This window comes from Rattus rattus, chromosome 11, assembly GCF_011064425.1.
Source record: "Rattus rattus isolate New Zealand chromosome 11, Rrattus_CSIRO_v1, whole genome shotgun sequence".
Classification (NCBI taxonomy): Eukaryota; Metazoa; Chordata; class Mammalia; order Rodentia; family Muridae; genus Rattus; species Rattus rattus.
The window spans coordinates 33,072,047-33,099,367 of NC_046164.1; the positions used below are offsets into that span (position 1 = coordinate 33,072,047).

General features: G+C 42.6%; 1 protein-coding gene across 1 annotated transcript; it reads right to left on the reverse strand.

The window, feature by feature from the left end:
- Positions 1-2,448: 2,448 nt before the first annotated feature.
- On the reverse strand, positions 2,449-27,321 carry Nmu (neuromedin U). Its single transcript, XM_032915889.1, has 8 exons — positions 26,983-27,321; positions 22,233-22,288; positions 15,137-15,184; positions 10,827-10,886; positions 9,384-9,413; positions 9,242-9,292; positions 3,990-4,046; positions 2,449-2,484 (listed from the first exon to the last, which is right to left on the reverse strand). Exons 1-8 carry the CDS (start codon positions 27,098-27,100, stop codon positions 2,449-2,451), a joined length of 456 nt encoding a protein of 151 aa, XP_032771780.1. The 5' UTR covers positions 27,101-27,321.

Sequence of the window (27,321 nt, forward strand, 5' to 3'; positions counted from 1 at the left end):
AATGTGTTATTTAAATTCCCTAAGTATAGTTCCCATCAGCTCCTGGTAAGGTTCTTTTCTTCCTGGTAATAAACAAGGTTGGCTGCTTTTCACTGATTGCAAGGTGAAACAGCTACAGATAAACTAACTACTCATTGCCAGGCAAACTCTTCTGATACATTTGTAGCGATCTGAAATCCATCTTGTATTAAGTAAATCATAACTTGCCTCCTCCACCATTGATAAGTCGTAACTCATGTAGTTTTGTTGGAATTCTAAGAGAGCTAGCACTCTCTCTGAACTGTTGTTTCATTTCTGTTTTTAAACAGAGCCTTGCTACGTAGCCTAGGCTAGCCTTGAACTCAGCTTTATCTTGGCTCGGCACCCCAGTGCTGCCATGACAGACGTGTACCGCCATGCCAGTCTGCATTCTGATACTTAGAAGAGCTGATGGCTTTATCCCCGACACAATGCGAATTGGATAAACTAAACTAAAATAGTTCACCCAACTAAAAATGTAACAATACATTTCAAGATGCTGTTTTATTTTCAACAAATTAAACATTCATAATCTCAACCATGGCAGAGAATGTTACAATACAGGGTTTGCAACAGACTACATTTCGGAGGGATCATTCTTTTTTTTTTTTCGAGAACAAAATGTGAGTACATTTTATATCCCACAGCAGAGTTTTCAATGAAAAGATCATTTGGCATCCTGTAAAAAAGAAAAAAAAAAAAACAAATTATGTTCACATATATGTGACACTATAAATATATACATATATTATGCACATGTAGAATAAATCTGGACATTTGTGCTACACATCTGTATGTCTCAATTAAATACATCAATGTTTTTAATAATATAAAAACTTTACTAAAGTCCATTAATGCTAATAAGCATTACGCGTGTGTAAAGAGGTTCCTGCTTCCACCTTAGAGCATAGACCAGTTCTTCTGTACACACCTGGAGAAGGCCCCAGCGTGGGTGGATACTGCTATGGCTCTCTCCAAGCCTCAGTAGGGCACATTTTGGCTGTGTACCAAGGTTAAGCTGAATTTCCCCACCCCCTGCTGAGCTCCTTACAACTACTCAGAGGGGAAAAACAAAGTCCAACGTGCTGAACCGAGTAGTTTCAAGAGCTCACAGTTTTAAGGGAGCTACACTGAATGGCTGGGCGGCCACTGTGTGCACACCCACCTTTCTATCTCATTAGCAAATGTGGAGCCCCCTTGGCTATGTGGTTTGAGGACCTTTTATATTGGATTTTGTTTGAGTTCTTATATGACTGTTCCTGGACTGCATGTAATGAGAGTGATACCCGAATAAAATAAGAGTCATAGAAAAGTTCCCCCTGCTTATTTACTTGTACACCTGCTATCACGGCATCCATATTTTATACTTACTGTCAATAAATACGTTATCAGGATAAAGACTGACCTTAGGTAATCAGGTGACAAAGTCAAGGTGGAGATGACTATTGAACTCCTGTTCTATTAGCAAAGTAAACAAAATCCTGCTCAAAATAGACCCTAACCCAGGGAATAGGTCATAAAGCTATGTTTTCTCAACTTCAGGGAGAAGTTCAGACCAAATCGATCCAATTCCACTTCACCCCGTGAGCGTCTGCACAGTGGTGATTTTCACTTCTCGAGTTGTTTTAACGTCTGTCTTTTCATTTCTATCTAGGTTTACGGTTTTGTCCTCTTTCTAGAATAATTTGGATGAAATACATTTTATCTTTTCCTCAAACGCCCCTCCTTTAATTTTGCTTTAAGAAATGTCTGCTTTACTCTTTTTACATGTGTGTATGGGTGCCTGTGGAGGTCTGGAGACTGTTGGATTCTCAGGAGCTAGTCTTAATCCCAGGCAATTGCGAGCTGCCAGTGTAGGCGGAAGAAGGAAATCCAGAGCTTCTGCGTGAACAGCAAACACCCTTAACCTCTGAACCATCTCTCCAGCAGTGCCCCTCCTGCCACATTTTGAGACAGGGTGTCATGTAGCTCCACCTGGCTGAGACTGGCTGTGTAATTTTGGCCATGCTAGGACAGCGTTCTATCAACTGAGCTGCAGCCGTAAAGATTTTTTTTTTTGAGTTTGAGTTATTTGGAATACAGAAGCCCATGCCAGGGAACCCTGGCCCACTCCAGTGGACGCTGACTAACAGAGCAGAGTGAAACCCGTGACATCGTGCACAGTGAGTGATGATGAGGTTGTCATCTCCAAAATCACGTTGGATGACTGCTTTCATGTCACGGATCAAGGAATACTTGGATCAAAGCAAATCTAGCCCTAAAACAGCACAACTGTAATATTTATAACTAATAATAGTACACACATGCAACCTGACACTAGAAGTATATTTGAGTGTGGCTTAGTTTATGACCAATGGGAACTTCCAACTTGATTTCACACATGCCGCTTCATATTTATTTACTGATGTAATTTTTTGAACACGTACCATTTTAAACGAAACTTGTTGATCTCTTCCCATTGCGTGGCTGAAAACAATAAAAAATTAGAAAGAAATCGTTGTAACTAATGCGAAAGAAAGAAGCCTATGCTATAAACAACAGTTTTCTTGAGGTACATTAGGTCACCTGACAGGCTTTGGGCAGAACAGAAGTGGGCTGTGGACCGCACAGCTGCAGCCTGGTTTACTAAGGCTGAAGGGAAACCTGAAAGTGTGTGTTTCTATTGAGTTCTGAGGCACTGTTAAAGCTGCTAGGACCAATATGAATTGGAAACTACTTGGTTTTGCTTATAGGAAACCAACATTCAATAATGGCTGTTCTCAAGTTTCAGTTTAATATGACCCAAAGTTGACTTTCTGAAGTCATGGCATCTCCGTTTTATATATCCCTGCTGTCAATCTGGTTCCGAAATCCAGTGCAGTCCAGTCTCCAATATGCTCGTGTGAAACCTACCACAGGAACGCCTCCTTAGACTTAAGCATAAAGCTGAAACTTTTCAGCTAAATGTTTCGTTAAATATGTCTTGTCTAATCCTCAATACACACAATGTCATCTCTGTATTACTTTCCATTGTCCGGCTAAACTGTTTGCCCCAATTCTCATCTAAAGACGGCTTACAAAGGATGAGGTTGGTTTTACACGAATACCACAGCATTTAATATAAAGGACTTGAGCAACCTCAAATTGGGGTTTTTAAAGACAAGCCCCCGTGTACCAAGGACTGATCTTAGCTGTTATTTATCTGTTTGTTAAATCAGGCTGTGAAGTACTCTAGTATAGAAGCTGAACTCTATCTTTACTTAAGTATCTTATTTTACCTGAAACTGTGGATATACCTGTATGTTGGTGCATGCAAGTGCCCACAGAGGCCAGAAGAGAGCTCCGGATCCCCTGGAGTTGGAGTTAAAGATTGTGAGCTGCCTGAAGTAGGTGCTGGGAACCGAACTCTGGTCCTCTGTACCAGAGTTCTACTGGTCTCTTGCCTATCACCTATTAGAGCGTCAGTAATAATTACTGAATGCATTTATTAAATGTGTAACCTTTCTGGCTATGTGTTAAGAAAGTAAATATTGCGAAAAAAAAGTCTGTTTAGAAACATTTCCTACACAAACACAAAGTGATAAACACAGTCACGAAGCTATCTTTCTTGGTAGCTTTTATTCTGAACTTGCTAATCTTCAGAACTTGTCAGCATAGTCATAACTCTTGCAACCTGTTCAACCAAAACCTTACTAATCAACACCTTGGACTTATGAAATAGCTCTAAAAATCTGTCTCACGCATACAAAATATCACATGGATGGATGTCATTGGAGGAGTCCCACCGCAGGGGTAGTAAAAGGGAGACAAGAGGGGCTGTAGTTAAAACGGCAGGATAGTGGTGGAAGTGAAATCGTATCGAGACACTTGATGTCAAATGAGTATAAGGTCACTGCAACGCTTCATTAAAACGAGCCAATTGAGTGAGCACACAGTGAACAGACTTTGCCAATTTCCGAACTTATTGATCATAAAATACTATATGTACATACCCTGAATAAAAAGAATCCCCGACTTTGACTTTGAGCAGCTAGAGGACTCTGGTATTCCTGGAAGAAATAAGGATGACATAACAAGTTAAACAACACCAGAAGTGGGGCAAATCCTTCTCACGAGTGCAGTGAAGCTCGATATTACTTTTAGCTATTCCCAAAGACCTGAGTAGAGCATTTGTGTCAGGAGAGAACCGTTACGTTTACATCTAACACATTTCAGCAACAACGAGTATCTGCAGAATGGTGTATTCAAAAATATTTTCTGGATTACTATTATAGATTCTTTTTTTAAAGGAAATTTGTCATCAGTAAGTAGAAAGAGGTTGGGTGCGCTATGCTTCAAGGTCCCTTTTTGACATTTTGAGAGAATAAAATAATGTGTTGGGTGTGGTCACACAGAAAAGCAAGGATATAATACGTCTACATGGAAACCGAGGAACAACTTTGGCCAATGTATGTTTAGTTAATTCCTTGGAAGACACTTTCCTGATATTATTGTATGTGTAGAGTGATAATGAAAAAAAATGACAAGTAGGAACAACCGTGTTTTTATAACAAACATATTATATAGTATTACTCAAACAAAACATTCTAAGCTTCATGGGAAGAAGAGTCAACATTTTCTTGTTTCCATAGACTTGACTTATAGCTTCCTGTTTGCATTAATAATTCATAGGGAGCATTCAATTTATCAGTCAAGGCTGTTTACAGATTTCCCACAAGTATGGTCATATTCTTTATCCTATGATGTGCCTCTGATATCTAGTTAAGTTCATAAATCCTTGATTTACAGAACATATACCTCTAATTCTCAAAATCTACTTAATTCTTATTTTTACTATACCCTTCAAATTACTTGAGATTGAAGCATTGATGTTTAAAATGTGTACACAGAAAATATGTTTATGTCCTTGTCTTAAAACAGTTCTCTCTGTGTAATCGAGAGAGAAGAAAGAACACAGTAAAAGTGAAAATATACTAATTACTTAAAACCAAGACAAAGGTTTTCAGGGCATTGTCATCAGAGGAAGAAGTGTCAATAACTGGAATTTGAAGAGATGAACTGAAAAGGAACACATCAAATAATATTAAAAAATGTTTGAATGCATGAAAATCTAAGGTATTTTTCTTTCAAATTTAAGATATCTCACTACAAAACCATGTTTTAAAATTAGACAGTGTTGGCCATCACAGCCAACTTTCTATTGTAATTGGGTTTTGTTGTTGTTATTGTTGGGTTTCCTATTTATCTCTTGCATTCTTTGCTCCCAGCATTTCCTAAGGATATTCCCCTGTGGGAGAATGTCTTCCGGGTTTACCTTCATTTAGTCTGTCCCGCTATTAAATCCCCTCTTAGATTTCTCTTTAAAGTTAGCAGCAGATAGTTGTATTCAACTGAAGCTAAAGTATGAAGACTTTGGGGGGGATAGTGATTATAAAAATAAACAGAGGCATGTGTACTCATCTAAATATATGCTTTTTAAAAACCTGCTTTAAGAAGAATAAAAACATACAGAATGAAAGTTAAGGAAACATCAGACCTGAATTGGACTCTTAAAGCTAATTTATGTAATGGTAACAATGTAGTAATGAAGTAACCATCATTAAACCATAAAGGGAATATCACAATGGAGGGGTGTGTGTGTGTGTGTGTGTGTGTGTGTGTGTGTGTGTGTGTGTGTGTGTATGTGTGTGTGTGTTTTCCTTAGACTGAGGGTCAGTGAACTGTCACCTCTCATCCTAGACAGCTCATGGAACCTTCTTTTAACGACTGACTTTCCTTTCCCTTGATGAAGCAGAACCAGGGAAAGCCCAGCTGAGTTCCCAATAAGTCGAAGATGGCAGTGCTAGACCAATGTCTCCCTTCAAAACGTGGCCCAGGATTTTCTACACTAAAAGCACCAGAATTATTTTTAAGTGACAACGCAAACGCAGTTTTTAGTTAAGGATGTGTTAGCTTAGTTACATTTACCTTACACGGTGGTACTAGGTTTAGGTCCTATTTTTGTTAGCCGAGGGAGAAAAATGAAATGTAGACATTTGTTTTATGATATATTTACAATCCCTATTTTTATCAATGTTTTAACACTTGGGCAAAAAATTCTGCCACCGTAGCTATTTGTCAACAGGGTACAGGGGTGACAAATTGGCCTTGACTGGATTTCCAATTCCTATCTAAAGACCAAACACCCAGCAGTTCCTTTTTTCTTAAGCCAAGACCACATTTTCTCAGTTAGAGGGTCTCAGAGGGCACAGAACCCCAGTTTTCCTCAATGTGAAGGGCTTGAGCTAGACCAGGTCAGAACGTGGAGAGGGAGAAAGACTGCAAGATGCCCTTAAGCAGGTTAACCAAGGTCCACGATGATTTGGATCTGAAACGGCTCCCAAAGACCAAGTGGTCAGCAGCGGACGGTGCTGTTGGGAGGTAGTGGAATCTTTCGGAGGAGGAGTAGAAGGAAATTCTGCGTGGAGAATGGGAACAGTACCTCACTTTGTCTCCTCCCTCCTCTTCTTTGTCACAGGGTAAGATGCTTTGTTCAACTGAACACTGTATGATTCTCTGCCTAACTCCAGACATCAAGTAACCCAGTCTGTCAGGTTGACCAACAACATGCTGTCATTGTGACAGAGAACTAACACTATTCAGTGAATGCGAGGGGCTCACCCTGAAGAGGGGTATCTTACAAAGGACCACAGCTGTGATTAGCGGAAGGGGTCGCCGCAGAGCGGCAAAGCCGGCATGCAGTGGGTCTTACATAATTCACTCCGACTCTCTTCATTCTTCTCTCATGCAGTTGAGGAACGAGCTGCAGCAACGGATGCACGACAGACGACTGGGAGGACATGAACACACACGATGAGCACAGGGACTCCACAGCACCGGGCATTAAGATGGCTTCCTGTCTGTCTGTCTGTCCGCCTGTCTGTTTCTTACCCACTATTCTCACCCCAGGTCAAAGGACAAGAAGAGGAAATGAAAGACATTATCTAGGATAGCCCATCTCGAGCCCTTTAAAGAACAGTAGTGAATAAACCAAGGGGTGGGACAGGTCGCTAGTCTCACGCCGAGCGGTGGCCCGTTATTTGGAGAAGCACTTTGCTGAAGGCCTCGGATCTGTTACAACTGCAACAGGTGCAGCCCCAGGTCGCCTCTCTAGGAGGCAAAAAAGCCATCTGTCGACGTCTACACTTACTCAAAATAATCCAGTCCAGGTCAAGGCAACTTGCAAGTATCAGTTTTCCCTTACAAACATTGTTATCTGGATGCTTCTAGCACATATACCTGGAAATCTCCTTCATACATTAAATATTTAAAATGGAACAGGGGCAAGACAGCAGGAAACACAGAGATGACAATGTGCTTTGGTGGTGGAGGAGGTAATGAAGCCGCACTTTCTAAAAATGAGAAGCCACGTGGGAGACAACGAAGGCACACCCGAGACGCAGCCGCCTGACAGCTGCACTCTCGTAAGGTTTAGGTTGAGTTGAGCCTCCTCACTGATATTAAATTGATTTAACAGATGGGTGACTTTTAGCCCTAGATAATGGTTATCTGCTCATAAATGCAAGTCGTGTTTGGTATGTAGCTAATCTCAGTTAGAGGTTTTGTCTGGTCACATGTAAGATTATTCCACGAGGCACACACTTAAAGTGGGGTTTAAATTTACATTTCCCCTTCCGCGTACATGTTCAAGCCACACTTCCCATTTCATTCTCTAAACTGCACGTAGTACATCGCAAGCTTAAACGAAATATTGTGGACAAATCATTTCTCTCCTTATTAATTTTTCCCAGTGCAGAAGATCAAACCCGGGGCCTTGCTTATGCTGGGTGAGGGCTCTGCTTTTACAGCACAGCCCTAGGCAGTTTGTGTGTTTTAAATCCATGCAAAAAAAACCTAAAAAAAAAAAAAAAAACCAAAAAGGACATGCATGGCACGTACTCACTTATAAGTGGATATTAGCCATAAAATACAGGACAACCATGCTATACTCCACAGACTCAGAGAAGCTAAACAAGAAGGGAGGTCCAAGCAAGGATGCTGAGTCTCACTTAGAAGGGGGAACAAAATGGTTGTAGGAGGAAAATGGAGGAAGGGAACTGGGAGGGAGAGAGTATGGGGAAGGAACTGGGGGGTTCAGGATCAGGTATGGGGAGGGACAGAAGAGATGGCCAGACAGCCATGAGAATGAATGGAAATCTGCAACTGGTGGAGGCAAGGGGCATCTCCAGGGTAGGACCAAGACCTGGGATAAGGGAGGCCCCTAAGAATTAATGGAGGTGGCCTTAGCTGAGACTCAGAAGTTGGGATATGGAACCTGAAGAGGTCACCTCCTGTAGCCAGGCAGAAACTCTAGTGGAGCGACAGAGACACCAACCCGCCCACAAAACTTTCAACCCCAGATCGATCCTGTCTACAAGAAATGCTGGGATGGGAAATAAAGCAGAGACCAGGGATGCCCAAGGAAGAGGGGGCACCCTCTCAGAAGAGGAGAGGAAAGGACCAGGGGAGGGATTGTGGGAGGGAGTGATGCAGGGGTTGGGAGGGACGATCGGGCTGTAAAGTGAATAAAATGAGAAGAAAAGAAAACTGAAACCAAACAAACCAAAAACTACTACTGAAAGAAGCCACATGATTTTGATGCAAATCAAAACTGGGTTACTCGTTTCTCATTGCTTTGACAGAAGCTCTACAACACACGTCCACCTCATGATAATGAACAAGACCAGAAGGTGATATTTCCAGTTCGCACTGATACTTGTCTTTTGAAATAACTGCTTTTAAAAATGTCTTTGGACAAGACTGATTTTCTCTTGCATTAATATCACCCTAAAGAATTTGCTTTACTTGTTCACTTGTTCTTAGACTTCCTCTGTCTTCTTTTGTCATTGAATACAAATTGATGAAGGATGGATTTTTTTTACATGGTTTTTACTTATTGATTACCATATTTCGAGCATTTGCAGTTGTGTTTGACACATACTAGGTAATAAATAATTGTGAGTGAGCGAATATAAGGCACACGTAGTTATTAGCATGTAAAATAAGTACATAATAAATATTGATTTTCATTTATTTATTCATATATAAACTTATTTCCATCCCCGTGGTACTGAAGAAGGAAATAATGGGCTATACGATCAGACCCAAACATAATTTGTAGAGTAAAAAGTATGAGTTTTGGTCTTACTATATGCTAGATAAAATTTTTTTAGATAAATCTTTTTTAAAAAATAAGACTACTTACCACAACATTTGAATTTCCCAACTTCTGTGTCTTTGAATAATGAAATAAGAACTGTAAGACAGAAGGAGTGAGTTACCCAGAAAAGACCTATGACTTTCTTTATTCTGTTTAGTGGATATGTATTTAGGAAAAATCACCTTACCCTCTTAGCATTATCTTTCTCATTTTGTTCCTAGTGAAGAGATGTATATCATTATACACGATAAAACTTCACGTTGCATACTTTGAAATTCACAATACATTATGAATTATATAAAAATGTAAAACATGACACATAATTCAAACACAGGACTAAAATTGCTTTAGCATCTTTTGCTCAAAAATAAATGGAAGATTGATTAAATACTATTTATAAGTAAGTGGACAGAGATCTTCTCTATAAAATTTTTTATAGGAAAATAACTGGAAGGACCATCAATGTTCAGCAGTGGTGGGATGGGAAATTTCAATGCAGTCACACAATGGAGTATCCGGAGTAAACAACTAAACAGACCACATTGAAGTATTTTTAATTGTCATCACCAAATAAGGTCATGAGTTATTTTTTTTCTGCCATAAGTTTCCCTTTAGGCTTTTGTCTCTAATATGTCTGTGGCTTTTAGGAGTCATATCTTTTCCTTTCCTTTTCTTTCCTTTTCTCTTCTTTTCTTTTCTTTTCTTTTTGTTTTTGTCTCATTTTCTCTTAGCACCAAAGAAAGATGATGGGTAGATATTACTGCTATTTCTTTTACTTTAATTAGGAAAAATTACAGAGTTGGGGGGAGACATTATTATCACTAGAAAGAATAATTTGCCTTCAAACTATCAAAGTGTCCTTCCTTGGGTTCCTCTTTGTGGAAGGCTCAGAGGCTGAAGTGTACCAGCAATCGCAGGATAAGTTTGAGATGCTGATGAAATACATCATTCGGAAAGTAAGGCTACCACCTTTAATAATAAAGGAGTTTTAAAATCCGTTCAACCAAGACACAGGCTTGAACCTGAAGTCCAATGGTATGTGATTTCTCACACTCTAGCCCAGTCTTCATCTAGGACAAAACATTCTCCCAGAAGAATCAAATAATCCCAATCACAAACCAGGACACAGACACAAACAAGAACTTTCGAACTGACACTGACAGTGCAGTTGGCCAGGTTGTCCTTTCTTCCTTGTTGGCGTCTTTGCTTGTTTGTCTGTTTTTCCCAGTGCGCCGTGTTCTCCCCCACTATGTTTTTCTATTCTTAGTGTCCTATGCTTCAACAAAGTATCATGTCCTTAGTACAGACCATAAAAATGTTGCAACTTTGTTTCATTCTTGTCCCCAATTATGCATGTGTGTGAGAAAAAGAAAACCAATAGGATCATAAATTTCTTCTATCAGACCACATTGTGTGCTTGAAGGGGACATGTGATTTCCCAGTTAGTTGAGAATGAACTCTACCAGCACTATCCTCACAGAGAAACTGAAGTATCTGCTTCTTGGTCCCGTCAGTGTGTCTTGCAGCTCCTGTTGACATGCTTCCTAAATTGGGCACATTTTCTTCAAGGAGGAGGCGCTTCTCCTGATTTGTTTGGTTGCTGAGTTGCCTACAAGGACTTTGGCCTTACCTGAGGCTTCTGGAAAATCTCCATCAGGACACGGCAAAGCTTCCTCAATGCAACAGATGCCTAAGGCAGACAAGAGAGCACACGGGCTATGCTTCAGTTTGCACTATATCTGGGCAGAAGGGGACGTTTCAGATGCTGGGTTCACAAGGATAGCCTATCAACACTGCAAAGAAGTCTTGCCTTGGTCCACTGAAAGGCTGTAGGAATCTCTTGATTTCTCTCATAAGAATCTAAAACAGCCTCAGGCCAGGGCGATGGCTGAGCAGGTGACAAAGTTGGCTGACATAGCAAGAGAACTCGGGTTCCAATCCCTAGCACCTACATGAAAGTTTTGCATAGCCGAGTGTGTGTATCGCTCCAGCGTTGGGCATGGAGACAGGTCAATCCTAGGAGTTTGCTGGCTAGTCAGGCTAGACACAATGGTAGATGCCGGGTTCTGTGAGATTTTCATCTCAAAAAAACAAAACAAGGTGGAGAGTGATGGAGGAAGACGCCTGATGTCTTCCTCTGGTCTGTGCTCGGGTATACATGGACATGCATCCCCATGTACACAGACCCCCCCACATGTATATGTGCACACACACATGTGCACACACACAAACTTGACACACATACAACAAACCAATCTTTCTTTGCAGCACCTATGCAGCTAATGGGGTTTTTTCACTGTGGTCCAGTTACATAGTTTTCAACACTCAGTGAGACACCATGGGACTCTATGACTAAGATAACCTGGGCAGTGCCAGCTAGGGATTAGTCTCCCGGCTTGTACAGAAATGCGTGTGCATGCCAAAGCCGTGAGCTTCACTGAACATTACTCATTACTGGCTAATTCGAAAATCCTGCAATTGCTCTCAAACAATGGGGATTGAGGGACGAGAAGCCGTGCGTGGTACTGGTCTGAGTACCACCCTTTCCAGGCTGCTGACTGCACACCCCAGGATCGGGTTTGTCAAAGCCTTAGAGGGCAGAATTAGGGCAGGAATCCTGCGGTTGGCAGTCAGCTGGGCGTGGTTGGGAGTGGCATAAATGGACAAGCAGGGGCAAACCCTGCTTTGCACAGGACCTAGCACAGTCGGCCTGTGAGCCATTGATCCCTCAATCAGTTCATATCTGAAGTAAAGAAAAGCAGGGGCAGTGAGAGGCGATGTAAATAGTGTTAGAGTACGAGCCCGGAAGCTGAATAGCCAGAAATGAGCAGTGTTCGACTCCATTTCTACGCTGGTTACTTAATCTCTCAAAACTTTAGTTTCTTTAGCCAGAAATCAGGGGTGATGTCACTGCAGGAAGTTCCTGAAAGGATTAAGGGCAGGACAAGCCCTTTGACTGAATTTACCATTGCAGGTACTCAGTTTAGAAGCTGTGAGAAAAGATCGCTCTGCACCATCGATCTCTCCCCGTGCACCTACCACGGATGGCTGTGGTGAGGAAGGAGCACAGTTGCAGTTACCCTGCATGCCCCTCACATCCTTCCTCTCCACAGAGGTCTGGTTTTGTCTCCTCCCTCCCTCCCGTCTGTTTGCCTCCCAGGCAACTTGTTGGGACATATAGTGATGGTACAAAATGGACCGGGTATACGCGGCGTTTCAACGCATTACAAAATACTTTCCCGTACACAGGTTCCATTCTGTTCTTAAAACACAGGGGCAAGGCATGCAGGACAGGGCTTGCAGTTCTTTTGTACAGAGAAAATGAGGTCTTACAAGACTGACTTCTCCAGTACCTTAAGAGGGTGTAGTTGACAGAGTGTGTCCTGGGAGCCAGGACTTCTACCTAGGACTATGCCGTGGTGGACTCACCAATGTCGGCTGATGTATAATCGGGAGTTGGCCATTTCTCTGTTGTTTTATGGTGGGGGTGGGGGAGGGTCTCATATGTACCTGCTGGATTAGTGCTCTACCTCTGAGGCCCAGCCCGGAACTATGAGGAGCTGACCTATGGAGTCTGGTAAGTCCTTCCTTACCTGTTCCCTTCAGGTAGATCTATAAAAATCTGGTAATAAAAACCCCTAAGGGTTTATTTCAAGTAGCCCATATAGAAATGCAGCAAAATCCAAAATAGCAGGAGAAAAGATCCTTGACTGTGTTCCATCTCGATTAAAGATGCATCTCGATTAAAGAAGACTGTATTTATATATGCAAGTGGCTTCTCCTTAGAAAACCGTGCCTAGGCTGGATGCAGTTTGGCAATAACATTGACCTTTGACTGGGAACATTTTAAAATAAATGCATTTTCCTAACTTTTCTTTATAAGAAGCCATTCTTCTCAATAATTTCTTAAAGGTTTTCAAATAAGGGATAGGTAATATTTCATCCCATATTAATGGACCGTAAAGATTTTTAATTTTTATTTGACAAAAGTGTCTTGAAGCATTATTCGAAAATTGCACAATGGTAAAATAAAAGTACATAAACAGTTAATGATACTTAAAAGTCTCAAAATACATGGAAATATACATTTAAGCGTGAAGGACAGAAATAATACATATATACCAGGCTCTTTTAAAACAGTACACAGAAATGAGGTCCAATAAAGAGTTAATTTGTGGAGCTAGGAAGGTGGCCCAGTGTTTGAAGGGCTTGCTGCTTAAATGTGGGGACCAGAGTTTGGATCCCAGATGCTAGGTGAGTGTGCCAGCCCCATTCCAACCTCATAAGGTGGAGACAGGGGATCCCTAGAGCAAGCTGCCTATCAAGATTGACCAAGTAAGCAAGGGCTGTGTTAGATTGAGAGATCTGACTGGCAAATAAGGTGGGAGAGTGATAGAAGATGATTCCTGAACCTTCACATGCACAGGCACACATGTACGGCGTGCGCCTTTCCTGCCCCCCCATATACATACATACATACATACATACATACATACACACACACACATATACATATATGCGGGTACCCCCACACACACTGTAAGTAGAAACGAATATTTTAAAAGTTAGTTTATGTTGACAGAGTTTAAATAGTTTTTTCAAAACCTTATACAGTGGGTACTGTGGACATAAAAATTGTTCTGAAGCTGTTCCTGAATTTTAAGTTCAACACGAAGGCTTACCTACTAATATCCCCGTGTCATTCACCTGAAGGTACTGTTTGTGCTTTGAGTATGTCTCCCAGAGACTCACGTGTTTGAACACTTGGTTCTGAGCTCATGGCGCTTTTAGGGGGAGTCTATGGAGCCTTTAGGCAGTGGAGTTTATATTGGAGGAGGAGGGTCCCTGTGGGTGGGCCGAGAGGCTTTGTAGCCTGGACTCACTTCCTGTGCTTAACTGCTTCCTGTGTGCTGATGTAGTGTGACCAGCCAGCCTCCTACTCCTGTATCACAGCCCCCTGCCATGACGGACTGTATTCTCCGAATTGTGAGCCAAAGGTAAGCCTTTCCACGCGTAAGTTGCTTTCCTTGGGATGTATTTTATCACAGCAGTGAGAAAGTAACTAAGGCAGAAACTGGGGTTCAAAGTATGAATTTGAAAAATGGTTCAAAAGATCTTGCTTCCTCCCCTCTCCCTAAGCCCAAGCAGACGCCTCTAACTTCTGGCAAAGGAACCTCTACAGCTAGGAAAAGACATTACACATGGCCGCTCCTCTGTTCCCACCACTCTGATCCCATCAGAAGGGCCACGGGAACAGCCCCTTGGCCTTGGCCAGAGGGTGTGTTTGAGGCACATTAGTTTCTCTCCAGGTTCCTGGCCGAGCTGACTGAGAAAGTCAAGTCAGTAAGGGAACCCTGGGTCCTCGCACTCAGACTTGCAGGGGGAAGCGTCAGTGGAATGGTGTGACGGTGACACCCTTATTTCCTGCTCCCCATTTCCCCTTGTGAAGGAGCTATGCTAGCACTCAGCCCTCCCCCGTCCCATGGGAAGAGAAGTGAACGGCCTCCTGGCTATCCTAGAAGCAGGAAACTGGGAACACGCAGTTCAGTCTTACGTGCGAGCATGCTTATCGGCTATACTCCCGTCTGCTTCAGCTCTGTGAAGGCCCAGGGCCACTGCCTGAGCCTGGCCAGAAAGCTTGGTTCTGGTGCAAAAACACATGGTTATTTGGGTATTGGATGCATAAGCAAAATTTGATCTTAAAAATTATCAGTTTAATAGTTCACAGTTTCCAAAAATAAAATTTATTTTACTTAAGGATGAAAAGCTAGCCTTTTAAAACCCAAGCCTATAGGACTGACGTTACCTGGGGGATAATGCGGACGCATCGAGTACGTGACAAGTCTTAGTGAGTTCAAGAAAAGTTCAAAGGGACAAATGGAGATTTTTATGCACCAAGAAAAGCCTACGTGGTCATGAAACACCTCCAGATTAAATTACCTGAGGCTGGGAATCAACAGACAGAAAGGACGCACAAGCTTCAGGAATCTGTAGAAAACAAAGACATCAGTTACACCCTAGAAATAGAAAAGAGCCCAAACCAGAAAATTAGACTACACAGAGGCATTCCATACAGACAGCAACCAAAGACTCCTGGCAGCCTTGAGCCCTAAGTTCAGAGAAGAGGAGGCTCTAGAACCTTATAAGAAAGTCCTGGGTGCTGGGCCTGGTTGTATGTGCCCATCGTCCCATCTCTGAGGCAGGGGACGATGAGTTAGATGCCAGGTTGGACTCTGTAGTAGATTCAAGGTTGCGATGCACAGTGAAATCATGTAGAAAGGAAAGAATGAAAGAGGAGAGGGAAAGGGAGAAAGAAGGAGGGAAAGAGGGAGGGGTGTGAAAGACCAAAGGAAGAGAATGAAGTCCTAGACTTGGGATTTGTCCAAGACTTGCCCCCACCCATTGGAATATATGTCCCCAGTAACAGCTAATAAAGACATTCAGAGTGCGTGAAGATTTCCTCACACGTTGGTGTAAAGGTAGACATTCCGAACTCATCCAGTCTGAGAAACCTGAGAACATGGCACTCCCTTCCCCCATGACCTTAAAATAAGGGAGTGCCATCGGTTGCTGTGTGATCGCTTATCAGACATGACTCTAATGTCATCTCACTTAGGCCAATAACTGAGTGGCACACAGAATTAAGGAAAAATCTCAGCAGAAGCATAGATCTTCATTTTCTAATGAATGCTTACTCAACTGTGGTTGGCAGCTGGATGGTCTCAGCCTTTATCCTAGAGAGAAAACGGTAGAGCTTTTCCACTGTAACACAGAGCTGTACCAGCTGGACGCAGTGGCACAGGTCTATAATCCCAGCACTTGAGAGGCTGAGCAGATTACAAGTTCTAGACCAGCCTGGACTACATAGTGAGACTGTCATAAACAAACAATAGGATATAAGCAAAGATTTACAGTAATCATAAAAGGCTGTGCTGGAAAGTTAAGCCCTAGGCCTTGTGTCTGCAGCATACATTTCTTGGGTGGCCTTTCAAAACGGAACCAGGAAAAAAAATATAGTGATGCTTGTGTGTCTGGAGTAGTTTCAGCCAAACCCTCTTTATGGCATAGCATCACAGAGCCACTTCCAGTGTCAGAATTCTTTATTGGTCTACTTAATTGGAGTTGTATTCTCACGGCAGACTGAGACGAGGAGTTATGTGAGTCAATTGTAACTTCTTAAGCTCCTTGTTGCTTCCCGGTTGAGAACATCCTGAAATATATGATTCTTTAGCTTAGGGATCAGCGAAGGCATGAGCTACTGAAGAAAAGCATGATCTCATGTCTGTCCCCTTCAGCTCATGGGACCCTCCATCTTTGCTTATCACCAGTATGTGAAGAATGTTATATGAAGTTCCACTCATCCGATGTGCAATGTGCCTGCTCCCACTGACGCACGCACGCACGCATGCACGCACGTGCACATACACCAAAGGAAGGGGGATGAAGGAGAGGGAGGAAAACTTTTTGAGTCAAAAGTTACATTGAGAGGTTGAAGCAGGGGGATGACAAGTTCTAGACCAGCCTGGTCTACATAGTGAGGCTGTTATAAACAAATAACAAACTTGACCAGAATCAATGTTCAGTAAAAGTTTTTGAATTGAATTGGAGTTTTGGAAAATGAAACAATGTGATAAGGGAAGTTGAGGGTAAGATGACAAGGTGATGCTCTCTGAAGCCATGAACACTGACTGGTACAGAACACCATCAGCTCCAAGTCTTTGCTTTGGTACGCTGAGAGGAAATGGCTTCTATTGAACTATTCCTGGAACAGAGAGAGACCTGAAGCCATTGCACACCCCAGGGCACAACTGTTGGGCAATGTTGGCACTACAACCGCACGCTACCACACTTGGCTAGCCTGTTAACTTTCTTAAACATCTTTTCCTATAAAAGAAGGACAATGTTCTCATAGTTCCTCTCCTTCCTATAAACGAAGCTGTCTGTATATGTGAGGTGGCCTGGGTCCAAGAACTGGGGCTCTGCTAACTGACCAATGCCTGAAGCTACTTCAGTAAAAACATCAGAGATTTCACTAACCCAATGAGGAGATGGTTGTAAAGTTTCTGGTCTTTGTTCTCATTCATCAGAAAGGGGACAGCAGCCCCATTCATTCCCTCACCATCTCTGTACACAGTTGCCAGTTTTCCTCAGCTGATGGCTCCAGTGATTTCCAGGGCCACTAGTGGCCTTTGAGACCTCTGCACGGTCTGTTGGTGACTCTGAAATAGACAGGCACATGACTGGGAAAGCACATGCCTCTAGTGTCTGGGCCACTCACTAATGTAAAAACCTCCAGCAGGAAAAAAGAAACACTGTCCTTTGTGCTCTTAGCAGGTGGCCTACTGGTCACTTGTGGTGAGGGTTTTGTTTCATTTGCAGGGAGCGATACAGGGTTGTACTATGTAGCCCAGGAGGGTTTTGAAATTGCCTCTTGAATATTGGCCCTGCAATGTATGCTACCACACTTGGCCAGCAGATCGATAGCTTTAAATATCATTTCCTATGAAAGAAAGACAATGTTTTCAAAACCCCTTCCTAGCATCATGATCTAAAATATTCTTTCAAAGATATTCATAGAAAGAGATCATTTCAAGTTAAAATATTTTCCATATTGTACAATAGTATGCTGTTGCCAATTACTCACTGTGCCTTATTTTTTCCCATGTTCTTTGATGATCTACTGAAGCAGAGACCCTTCTAATAGACTTCATGAATATCTGTACTGTTAAAGAATGTTTGGAATCTGGTACTTACCATCTATTTGGTTTTTTTTCCCCTTTTGTACTTTGTTGGGGGGGGTAGCCTAGACACAAAGAATATTCTCAGCTTGAAGCACAACGTAACCTTTAGCCTTGTTTGTAATATTTCCACTTAGTATTCTCACGCCACCCTCTCATAGACAGCTCTTCTAACGTATGTGATGTGCACCTTTCATTTGTGCATGTTCTTGTAAAATCTGTTTTGTCTGCAGGCTTGGGGCTTCCTTAAGACTTTTCCTCCATTTTTCACTTATGCTACGTAGAGATCTATCCATGGTGCTAAGTGTGCATGTAATACATAGCTTCCGCCCATCCCGGAAGCTGCCCACCTTCTCGACTGTATATGGCAACAGATCGCCTATCCACTCCCCAGACTTCCCAGGGACAGACAGACAGCTGGGTTCCATTTAATCCTTTCTACTACAAATAAGCCCTACAGCCAGTCTCCTCACACAGCATTCAGTCCTGCCCCTGTGTCAAACTCCCTGGGGTCCTCTTCCCAGGGGAGGGGGTGCTGGAGCATTTGAAGTTCTGTTTGAGATGTTTTCCTCATGAACGTACATCCCTCCTAGTCCTCTGTGATTTACCTTTTATATTTGGTCTTTAATTCCCCTTATATTGCCTTTGTACACAGTGTAAGTTTCATGTCTCGAGTCAGTGAGTCAGTTTCAGCTTGTTCTTTTCCTTCTTTGCCTCACAGTGTTGTTTATGTGTGTGTCCATCCTGCCTCTGGTCTGCCCCCCCCCCTCCCGACCCCCAGAAACAGAGTTTTAGAAAATGATGTAACTGGGGCTGTGACTCAGGAGTAGAACATGTGTCTAACATGCTCGGGGGTGAATCCCCAGTGCCACAATAAATAAATATGCAAATGGGAAAGGAAGAAAGGAAAACTGAAGAGGCTACAGTGCAGGGATGTTTGCTTTAGGCATGAACCTCGAAGAAGGGAAACCAGGATGAGAAGGGATTCGGTAAGGGAACGCTACCATGACCGGCTGGGGCTTCATCTGTCTGGGGATGCTGGAAGACAGTGCAGAATAGGTTGACTTCAGCTATGCTGAGGGAGTCCAGGGAGCGGAAATAACTTCCCACCACTTCCCTTCCTCCAACATTTGAGTGTTGCTCTCCAAGGTGGTGGTGGTGGTGGGGTGGGGGGTGGTGGGGTGGGGTGGTGGTGGGGGTGGTGGTGGTGGTGGTGGGGTGGTGATTCTGGGATGAGCCTGCAGGGCAGGCAGAGCTCCAAGCCACAGAGGTTTTTTGTTTTTTTTTTTTTTTTTTTTTTTTTTTTCTTTTTTTACGAGCTGGGGAAGCTACCTGGGCTGGAGACTGTCAAAGGTGGGATTCTTCAAGCGCTAAGTTTTATTCCATCACTTATGCCTTTATTTTTGTGTCTTTGTCTGAATTTTCAATAAATTGCTACAGTTTTATAAGTAGTCTCTGTAAGCAGGAACTGAGGGTTCTCTCCTTTAAGCTCCTTGCATTTAAGACATCCTCTGGACTTAGAGGACATCTTAATAAATTTAGAGATTCAGTTTTTTCACAACAGTGTTAGGTTAAATTAATATGTTCCTTTAAAAAAAAAAGTAAGTGGGGGTTGGAGAGATGGCTCAGTGGTTAAGAGCACTGACTGCTCTTCCAGAGGTCCTGGGTTCAAATCCCAGCAACCACATGGTGGCTCACAACCATCTGTAATGGGATCTGATGCCCTCTTCTGATGTGTCTGAAGACAGCTACAGTGCACTTATACATAATAAAAATAAATACATCTCTTTTATCAGATGAAATATTCTGAGTTCTGTGGGCAAAGGACTTGACACACAGGCTGAGGACATGAACTGGATCCCCACACTCACATTAAAGGCCGCCATGCTTGAAATCAGTATTGGGGAAGCAGAGACAGGAGGTGCCACGGGCTCACCAGCCAGTCAAGTCTTGCTGTGAACCCCAGATCCCAAAGAGAGACCCTGTCACACACACAAAAAACAAGACAGACAGTCCTAAAAACAACACCTCCCCATACACAATTGTTCCACTGAAGAAAAAATGACTCTCCATCTAGTTGCATCTTTTATTAACATTTGCTTTTTCCTTCATTAATGCGTTAGTGTATTTCTTACTATTTATTTCTTTTTATAGTCACTGTGGATGATATGCAATTGTCTCTCAGTATCTGTAGGGATTATTTCCAGCACCCCTGAGAATACTAAAATCTATAGGTGCTCACTTCCTCATACAAAGCAGTGTATATGTATACTTGATATCCTCTTGTATCCTTTAGGCCATCTCTAAACCATTTGTAATACTTAATGCAATGTGAGCATTATGTAAAGAGTTATTACGCTACACTGTTTGGGAAAGAGCAGCTGAAGGAGTCTGTATAGACTTAGGAAAGATACAGTTCTTCACGCTAAATATTTTCAATCCATAGTTGGTTAAATCTGTGGATGTACAGCCAACCATGGATTCAGAAAGCCAATTATGTTTTAAACTATATCGTTATGTTACTTCCTTCTAGTGCACAGAAATGTTACCAATTCTTATTTATTGGTACTATATGCAAAAATCTTGTGAGCTCTTGTATCAGTTCTAACATTTCAACAGCAAGAAACTTAATGCTGTTCTTCATCGTGACAGAGAACAGGAGGAAAAGGTTGTTGCTGATCTTGATTAAACTTGATTAAAGGAACTTGGTTCAAGTATTAGATTACGCTTGAAATGGAGGATTAACAAAATCTTTAGAAAGACAGAAAAAAAGGAGAAGGTACTTAGCTAGGTAAAGGGCAGATGTGAGGACTTTAAAGTAGTTTTCTTTTGTAAAGAAACTTTCAACACATTGACTGTGAAAGACAGAACATAGGCTTTGGCTGATGACACAATAAAGAAATTTTTACTTCGGAGCATTTAAAAAACTGACAAATGTGTGTGTGTGTGTGTGTGTGTGTGTGTGTGTGTACTGTATTGATCAAGCTACTGCATTTCCTCCCATCCCCCATCTCCCCAACACTTTTTTTCCCAAACTCACGTGCTCTTCCAGTGCTGCTGTCACATGCAAAGGTGTAGGTCCACCTTCTGGAGCACAGGTAGCCTTGCACATAGCTTATACTTTTGAGCTTTTATTATAAAGTATAATGTTCTCTGAAGTCTTAGTGTGGAAATTTTGATTTATAATGTTTTGCCATTAAATTCTAAGTATAATTTCCTGTTTGTTCTAGGGCTATTTGTCATAAATGGTACTTATCCCCCAAACAAATGGGATGCTTAGGTCATGAATTTGCTATTTTCTTATTGTATTGCATCATAATTGGGAAAGCCTACTAGATCTTTTCTAATTTATGAAACCTTACTTTCTAACCTAACTTCTTCTGGTTCTTTAATGCTTATTTCCCCCCATGATTTTCCCCATTGGTAGACTGGTAGAATTTGAAGCTAACTCATTGGTACATATTGATAATGGTGGCCACACCCTCTTGTCCATCTTTTCTATGTATATAAATGGTTAATTGACAGTTTTGATGGCTTGAATTTCTGGATTTTATTTTATTAGCTATGAAGATGACCACCCCAGTTTTCTTTCAGTTCATATTTGCTTTCTGTATCATTTCCATCCTTCCATACTTCAATCACTACTCATGCTCCGTCTGGTTCTTTATGTGTATGTGCATGATGGAAGGCGTACACTAGAGATTCAACGAGGGCCTCACATAGGCTAGGCAAGCAAGCACTGGCCCACAAGTGCACCTTCAGCTCTTAGGTGTGAGTCTGGATAGATAATTATTTCTGGATCTTTAGCAGCTAGAACACGAATACAAAGGAGAATCCATGTCTTTAAGTGGTATAGTTCAGCATATATACATTTATTATAATTACCCCCCCTTTTAAAGTTTGTTTCTGCCTTCTAATTTTTACCATTTATGGTTTCATTTCCTTTTATCTTCCCTTCTCTCTTTTAGTGAGATAGACTCTTGGAATATGTGTTCGTATATTGAGATAGGATCTTGGAATATTCATATATGTATGATATCTATATATCAGGCTGACATTAAACCCATTAGATACCACAGTTTAGTCTCAACTTATAGGAATCCTCCTGCCTCAGCTTCCTAAGTGCTCGAATTATAGGTGTGTTTTACCCTTTATTTTAATAAAACACTCTTAACTATTTTGATGTCACAATGTTGGCAAAATCAGTTTTCCCCAGAGATCAATTCCAACATTTCATTTGACCATAATAATTTTAAAGACAATGGAAGTTCTCACTAAGTTTTGAAAGGATAACTTACCTCATTCCACCATTGTTCTTGTTCTGGTGGTAATCTTTGAGGCGATATTGGCGTACCTAAAAATAAAGTTTTGAGTATACATTAATGTTATTATATTATGCTTCTTTTTCAAATTAATTATTTCTATGCAATTTCTTTTTCAGATTCTGGTTGTCTTTTTTTTTTTTTTGCTATAATTTATGACCAAGCCAATTCAACTAGATATGGCAACCTTTGGCCTCATATAAAAAGCCAGGCTTATCAAAAACTTCCCAGTAACCTAGTGGAGATAGCACTCTCAAGAAGGAATTCCTTTACTTTACATAAAACTTTATCTGAATGCTCATGGCAGCTTTATTCGGTTTGCCCGAAAGAGGAAACAGTCCAATAATACGTGCACAGCTGTGATAAGCGCTTCAGATACGTCATGTCCTTAATCCTCACGTCCAACTTCCCAGAGAGGCATTATTAGTTAATCCTTATCACCACCATCATCACCATCATTTCCAACTCACGAGAAGAAAGCAGAAGCACGCTAGTTTGCATAAGACTGCCTGAATGAATAGGTAGCAAGAAGCGTGATGCGCGCTTGTGATGCAGATATGCACACATCACATGTGCATGCGTGTATGCCCTAGGACTCAAACAGAGGGTCATAACGCATACGACCTTTCACAACCATGACAGTCCTTTCTGTGAGTTTTACAAACAACTTAGAAGCATCATATAAAGGGCTGGTTAAGTTCAGACTCCGGGGGAAGCCCCTGGTAAGGAACCCCCTTCTATAAAGTTCTTCACACTCTTCAGTGATAAATTGCTCACCATACCACAAACATTCATGTCAGACCACAGTTGCCTGATGAGTCACATTCTGAGCTCGTTGTGCTTGTGGGAAAGGATTAATCTGTGATTTCAAATCTTCATGTCAAGTACCTGGAGATCTTACTGATTCTGAGATTCTGTTTGACAGGCATTTCTGTGACTTACTTATCTTCATTTTCTATGTCTGAGTATTTGTCTGCGTGTGGACATGTGCACTCTGCTCATGTCTTGTGCCCAAGGAGGCCATCAAATCCCGTGGAATTGGAGTCACAGTTACAAGATCCCGTGTAGTTGCTTGGGAACAGAACCCAGGTCCTCTGTATGAGCGGCAAATGCCTTTAACCACTCAGCTAACCTCTCCAAACCTGGCATTTCTGTTTAAAGAATGCAGTGTTATGTTCCTAACCCTTCTCCACCCCAGGACAAAATGAAGCTTCCGACTCAGCTGTCCGGCATTAGGGCCAGACTTCCCCACCAAGACCCTTAGGAGTTTGACTCAAGCATCCACGAGCCACTTTGAAATTGCCATTGTGATGAACAGTTCTAACCACTAATATCAAAATTAAAGGGAGGGTGGTGCCTCTTTAGTGGCCCTTCTGCAAAACACAGAAGCACAGCCTTGGGATTTGATGAGCCCCCAAATCAAAATGGTTCTCTAGAGTTGATAGAAACCCACTGTCATCAGACTGAACCCCAACAAAAGGAACATGGCTTCTCCCTTTTTCTGACTGTCTACTAGAGTTGATACAATGTTCCTGTTAAGCCACTTGTTGTATTCTGGTTTCTGCTGGGTAAGTTGTAAAGAAAGGAGATTCATTTAGTTCCCAGTTTTGGAAACTGCCAGTTTAAGCTCCAACCCTTGGCCAGGGCCTCGGGGTGGATAGAGAACCAGCTAGAGCAATTGTGTAATGAGAGAGAAAGCCCAAGATCAGGGAGGAGCCAATCTCAGTCTTAAACAACCCACTCTCCAAGGAACCAGACTTCCAAGGCAACACCTTTAATCCCTTCTGAGGGCCATGTCCCCAGTCTCCCACCCACGTCCCACTAACCCCGCTGCTCAAGATTTCATTACCTCTTGGTGTTAACACACTGGGAAGCAAGACTCAAAGCGTTGAAAGCCATACTCAACCCAGGTCACCTTGCATGCCAGCCTAACACAGCACTTGAAGAAACAAGCATTTGTACTACCATCCACATTTTCCAAAACGACACCACCCTTTACCCCTACATCACTAACATGGAAGCCTCCGGTCATCCTTGTCAAGGTATTTCTACTTAAGCACTATGTAAAAAAACAGACTTGATCATGGGAAAGGTGGCACCAGTGTTCTCCCAAACACTTCCCTGAAGGGTTAGCATCTGAGAAATCAGTTACTAGTCACTGAACGTTTCCAATCAGTCAATGAATGAAAGATCTTAGCAGGAAAGACATGCTTTAAATCAGCCTTGGCCATGATCTCTTATGGCTGCAGGCATAATCAAGTGACTGGCGGACACCCAAACTATGTCCGTCTTTATGAGAAATTTCCCTCTTCAAACATGTTCTCTGAGTGAGGCGTTTCCACCCAGCGTACTGGCTTCTCTATCTCATTATCTCTGCCCTCCTGTACTCTGCTCATGTTTTGGTTTTTGTGGGTGTTTTGTTTGTTTTTGTTTCTGTTTTTTTTTTTTTTTTTTTCCTAAGGATGATACATTTACCGACACTCGTTTCCTTCTGGCTTTATGACATTTGTTTTTGTCACTGTTAGATGTATACTGATTGCTCTTGTTAGATCACCTCCAACTTTTGCTTATGTGTGCCATGCATGTCCCTACCCCACATTTAGGTGATCTGGAACGAAGGCAGACCACACTGCCTATTGACACCCACCCACAGGCACAGCTCACTACATTTTTTTTTAAAAAATGAGATTTGTTTTTTCATGTCTGAAAGGGAACAAAGACAGAAAACAGCAGTCAGGGAGCTTCCTGAGAGTGAAGGAAGCCTTTTGCTTGAATAACATCAAGGTTACTTATGACGCGGTTGATCAGTCAGCAGTTTTGCTCTTTTGGGAATAAAACTGAAGGCTCATCTGTTTTGTTTTTTTTTTTTTGTTTGTTTGTTTGTTTTTTAGGAACTGACCACCCAGCTCTCCAAGACAGTCACTCCTATAGCTGCAGAAGCCGTCACAAGCACATTCTGCGTGCAACATGTGTAGAAAGCATAGCTCCCCCCCCCCACGCAACAAAACAATTGTTTTAAAGCTGTGGTTATCAGGGCTGGGTCAATGCTCAGAGCACTGTATGTTCTTCCAAAGAGCCTGGGTTCACTTCTCAGAACTCACATGGTAGCTGTCACTCTAGTCCCAGGGGAGGCCACACCCTCTTCTGACCTCCCTGGACAGACATACATGCAGACAAAATGCCCATATATCTTAAACAAACAAACAAATAAATAAATCAAGTAAAGACTATGATTATCTGGCTATAGGAAGTTTATCTGCTACTGCCCGGCTGTCAGGCTGCTGATCTCTTTGCAGTGTATTAAATAAGCCTGAATTCTTTAAAAACAAAAAATAATAACCTTTATAATTATTTCCTTTCTTAAGAAGGTAAATAAAATTATCATTCTAATATTTCTAATAAAGCATTTAAAAGAGAAAAGGCTAATTTAGCTTGCATAAATCATAGTAAACCACTACTGCACAAGAATAATATGCTATCACATGGCTGCCATTTTGCTATTGGTTTTTCTTTATTTCAGAGGACAACTTGTGGGTCCTGGGGATCGAAGTTCAAGTTCGCTCTCTTCTCTCTCTCTCTCTCTCTCTCTCTCTCTCTCTCTCTCTCTCTCTCTGAGACAGGGTTCAGGGTTCCTCTGTGTAGCCCCTGCTGTCCTGGACTCACTTTGTAGACCAGGCTGGCCTGGAACTCACAGAGTTTCATCTGCCTCATCCTCCCTAGGGCTGGCATTAAAGGCGTACTCCACCACACCCAGTCTTGAACTTCGGTCTTTGTGCTTGGTAGTAGGGCACCTTTATCAGATGAGCTCTCATACTGTCCCTGCTGCTGTCCTACTTGAACTGGCTTTCAGGTGAGAGAGCCTGTTCCCCCTCAATGTCTCAGGAACAGAAGTTAAATACTGAAATGAAGGCAACAAAGACGGGCCAGGAAAAGAACACTCGTCCTCTCTGTCCAGCTCTAATTGAGGGCTCATCCATGAGCTCCCACAGTGCTCTACGGCCGTGATATTTAAATCGTCAACACCTCTGAAAAATAAGCAGCACCTGGAGAATTCCGTTTGTAACAAGGCAGTGTTTGGGATTTCAAGGACCTTCAGAAGGCAGGAATGAATGACAGCCCCCCAGGTTACCTGGTAACTAAACGTTCTTTACAGAACCAAGGGACACATTTTGCTCTGCCACTCATTCGGGCTTGAGACCTCTCGCCCTGGTCTTGCTTTTCCTGTTTCCTGGGAGCCACATTCGGGAGGTCCCTGTTGTCATCAGATCCCACCTGCCTTGCCAGCTTTAAGCGCCCATCTCCGGAAACCCAGATAAACCTTGCAAGCTCACTCTAACTTTCTGTGATGGGAACTCTAATCCTGAAACCCTGTAAGCCTGTGTCTCTCCTCTTTGTAACTCGACAGCTGATCTCCCAGGAGGCGCAGCGCAGCCCAACTTTATCTTGCCTTGGCAAGGGGAGCCGCAGACTTTTGTTTCAACCATCAGTCCCTCCAATAACTGCAATGAAAGGGAAAGTGTTTTAATCTTTTTTAAACTCCGGCTATGGAGTCTACAGCCTGCCCTGCGCCCTCCTCAGCCAGCTGTGCCTGCAGTCCTGGGTCAGATCCTGGCTTCAGTGGGAAGTGGATTCTAGAAGCCCAGGGAAGAGACAAGGAAAGTAGCGGGGAGAAACTGGTGCAGCGGCAGCCTGAGGGGCCCTGTGAGGTAGGATAGTGGCACCTTACCTCTGCAAGCGTCCGCACAGCAGGCGAGCAGCAGCAGCAGTGACAGGAGAGGAGATGCAGTTGCAGCGGCCAATTGTCCTGCGGAGAGCCCTGGGCGGCGATTAGCTGCTCGCGACATCTCTGCCCTCCAAGCAGCTCTGGACTGGGAACCAGGTACCCTGTGTTGTGCGGGTGTTCTAGCTGTCCCTCAGCGTCTCCCGAGCGCCTCTTGCTGAGCTCAGACACCAAAGTGACCATCTCCGCGCGCCACCAACTTTTAAATCCGGCGCACACGTGGGCTAGGCTGGCGTAGTCTCCACGCGTGACCTCGCCGCCCCTGGCTCCCTGGCGTCACCCGGA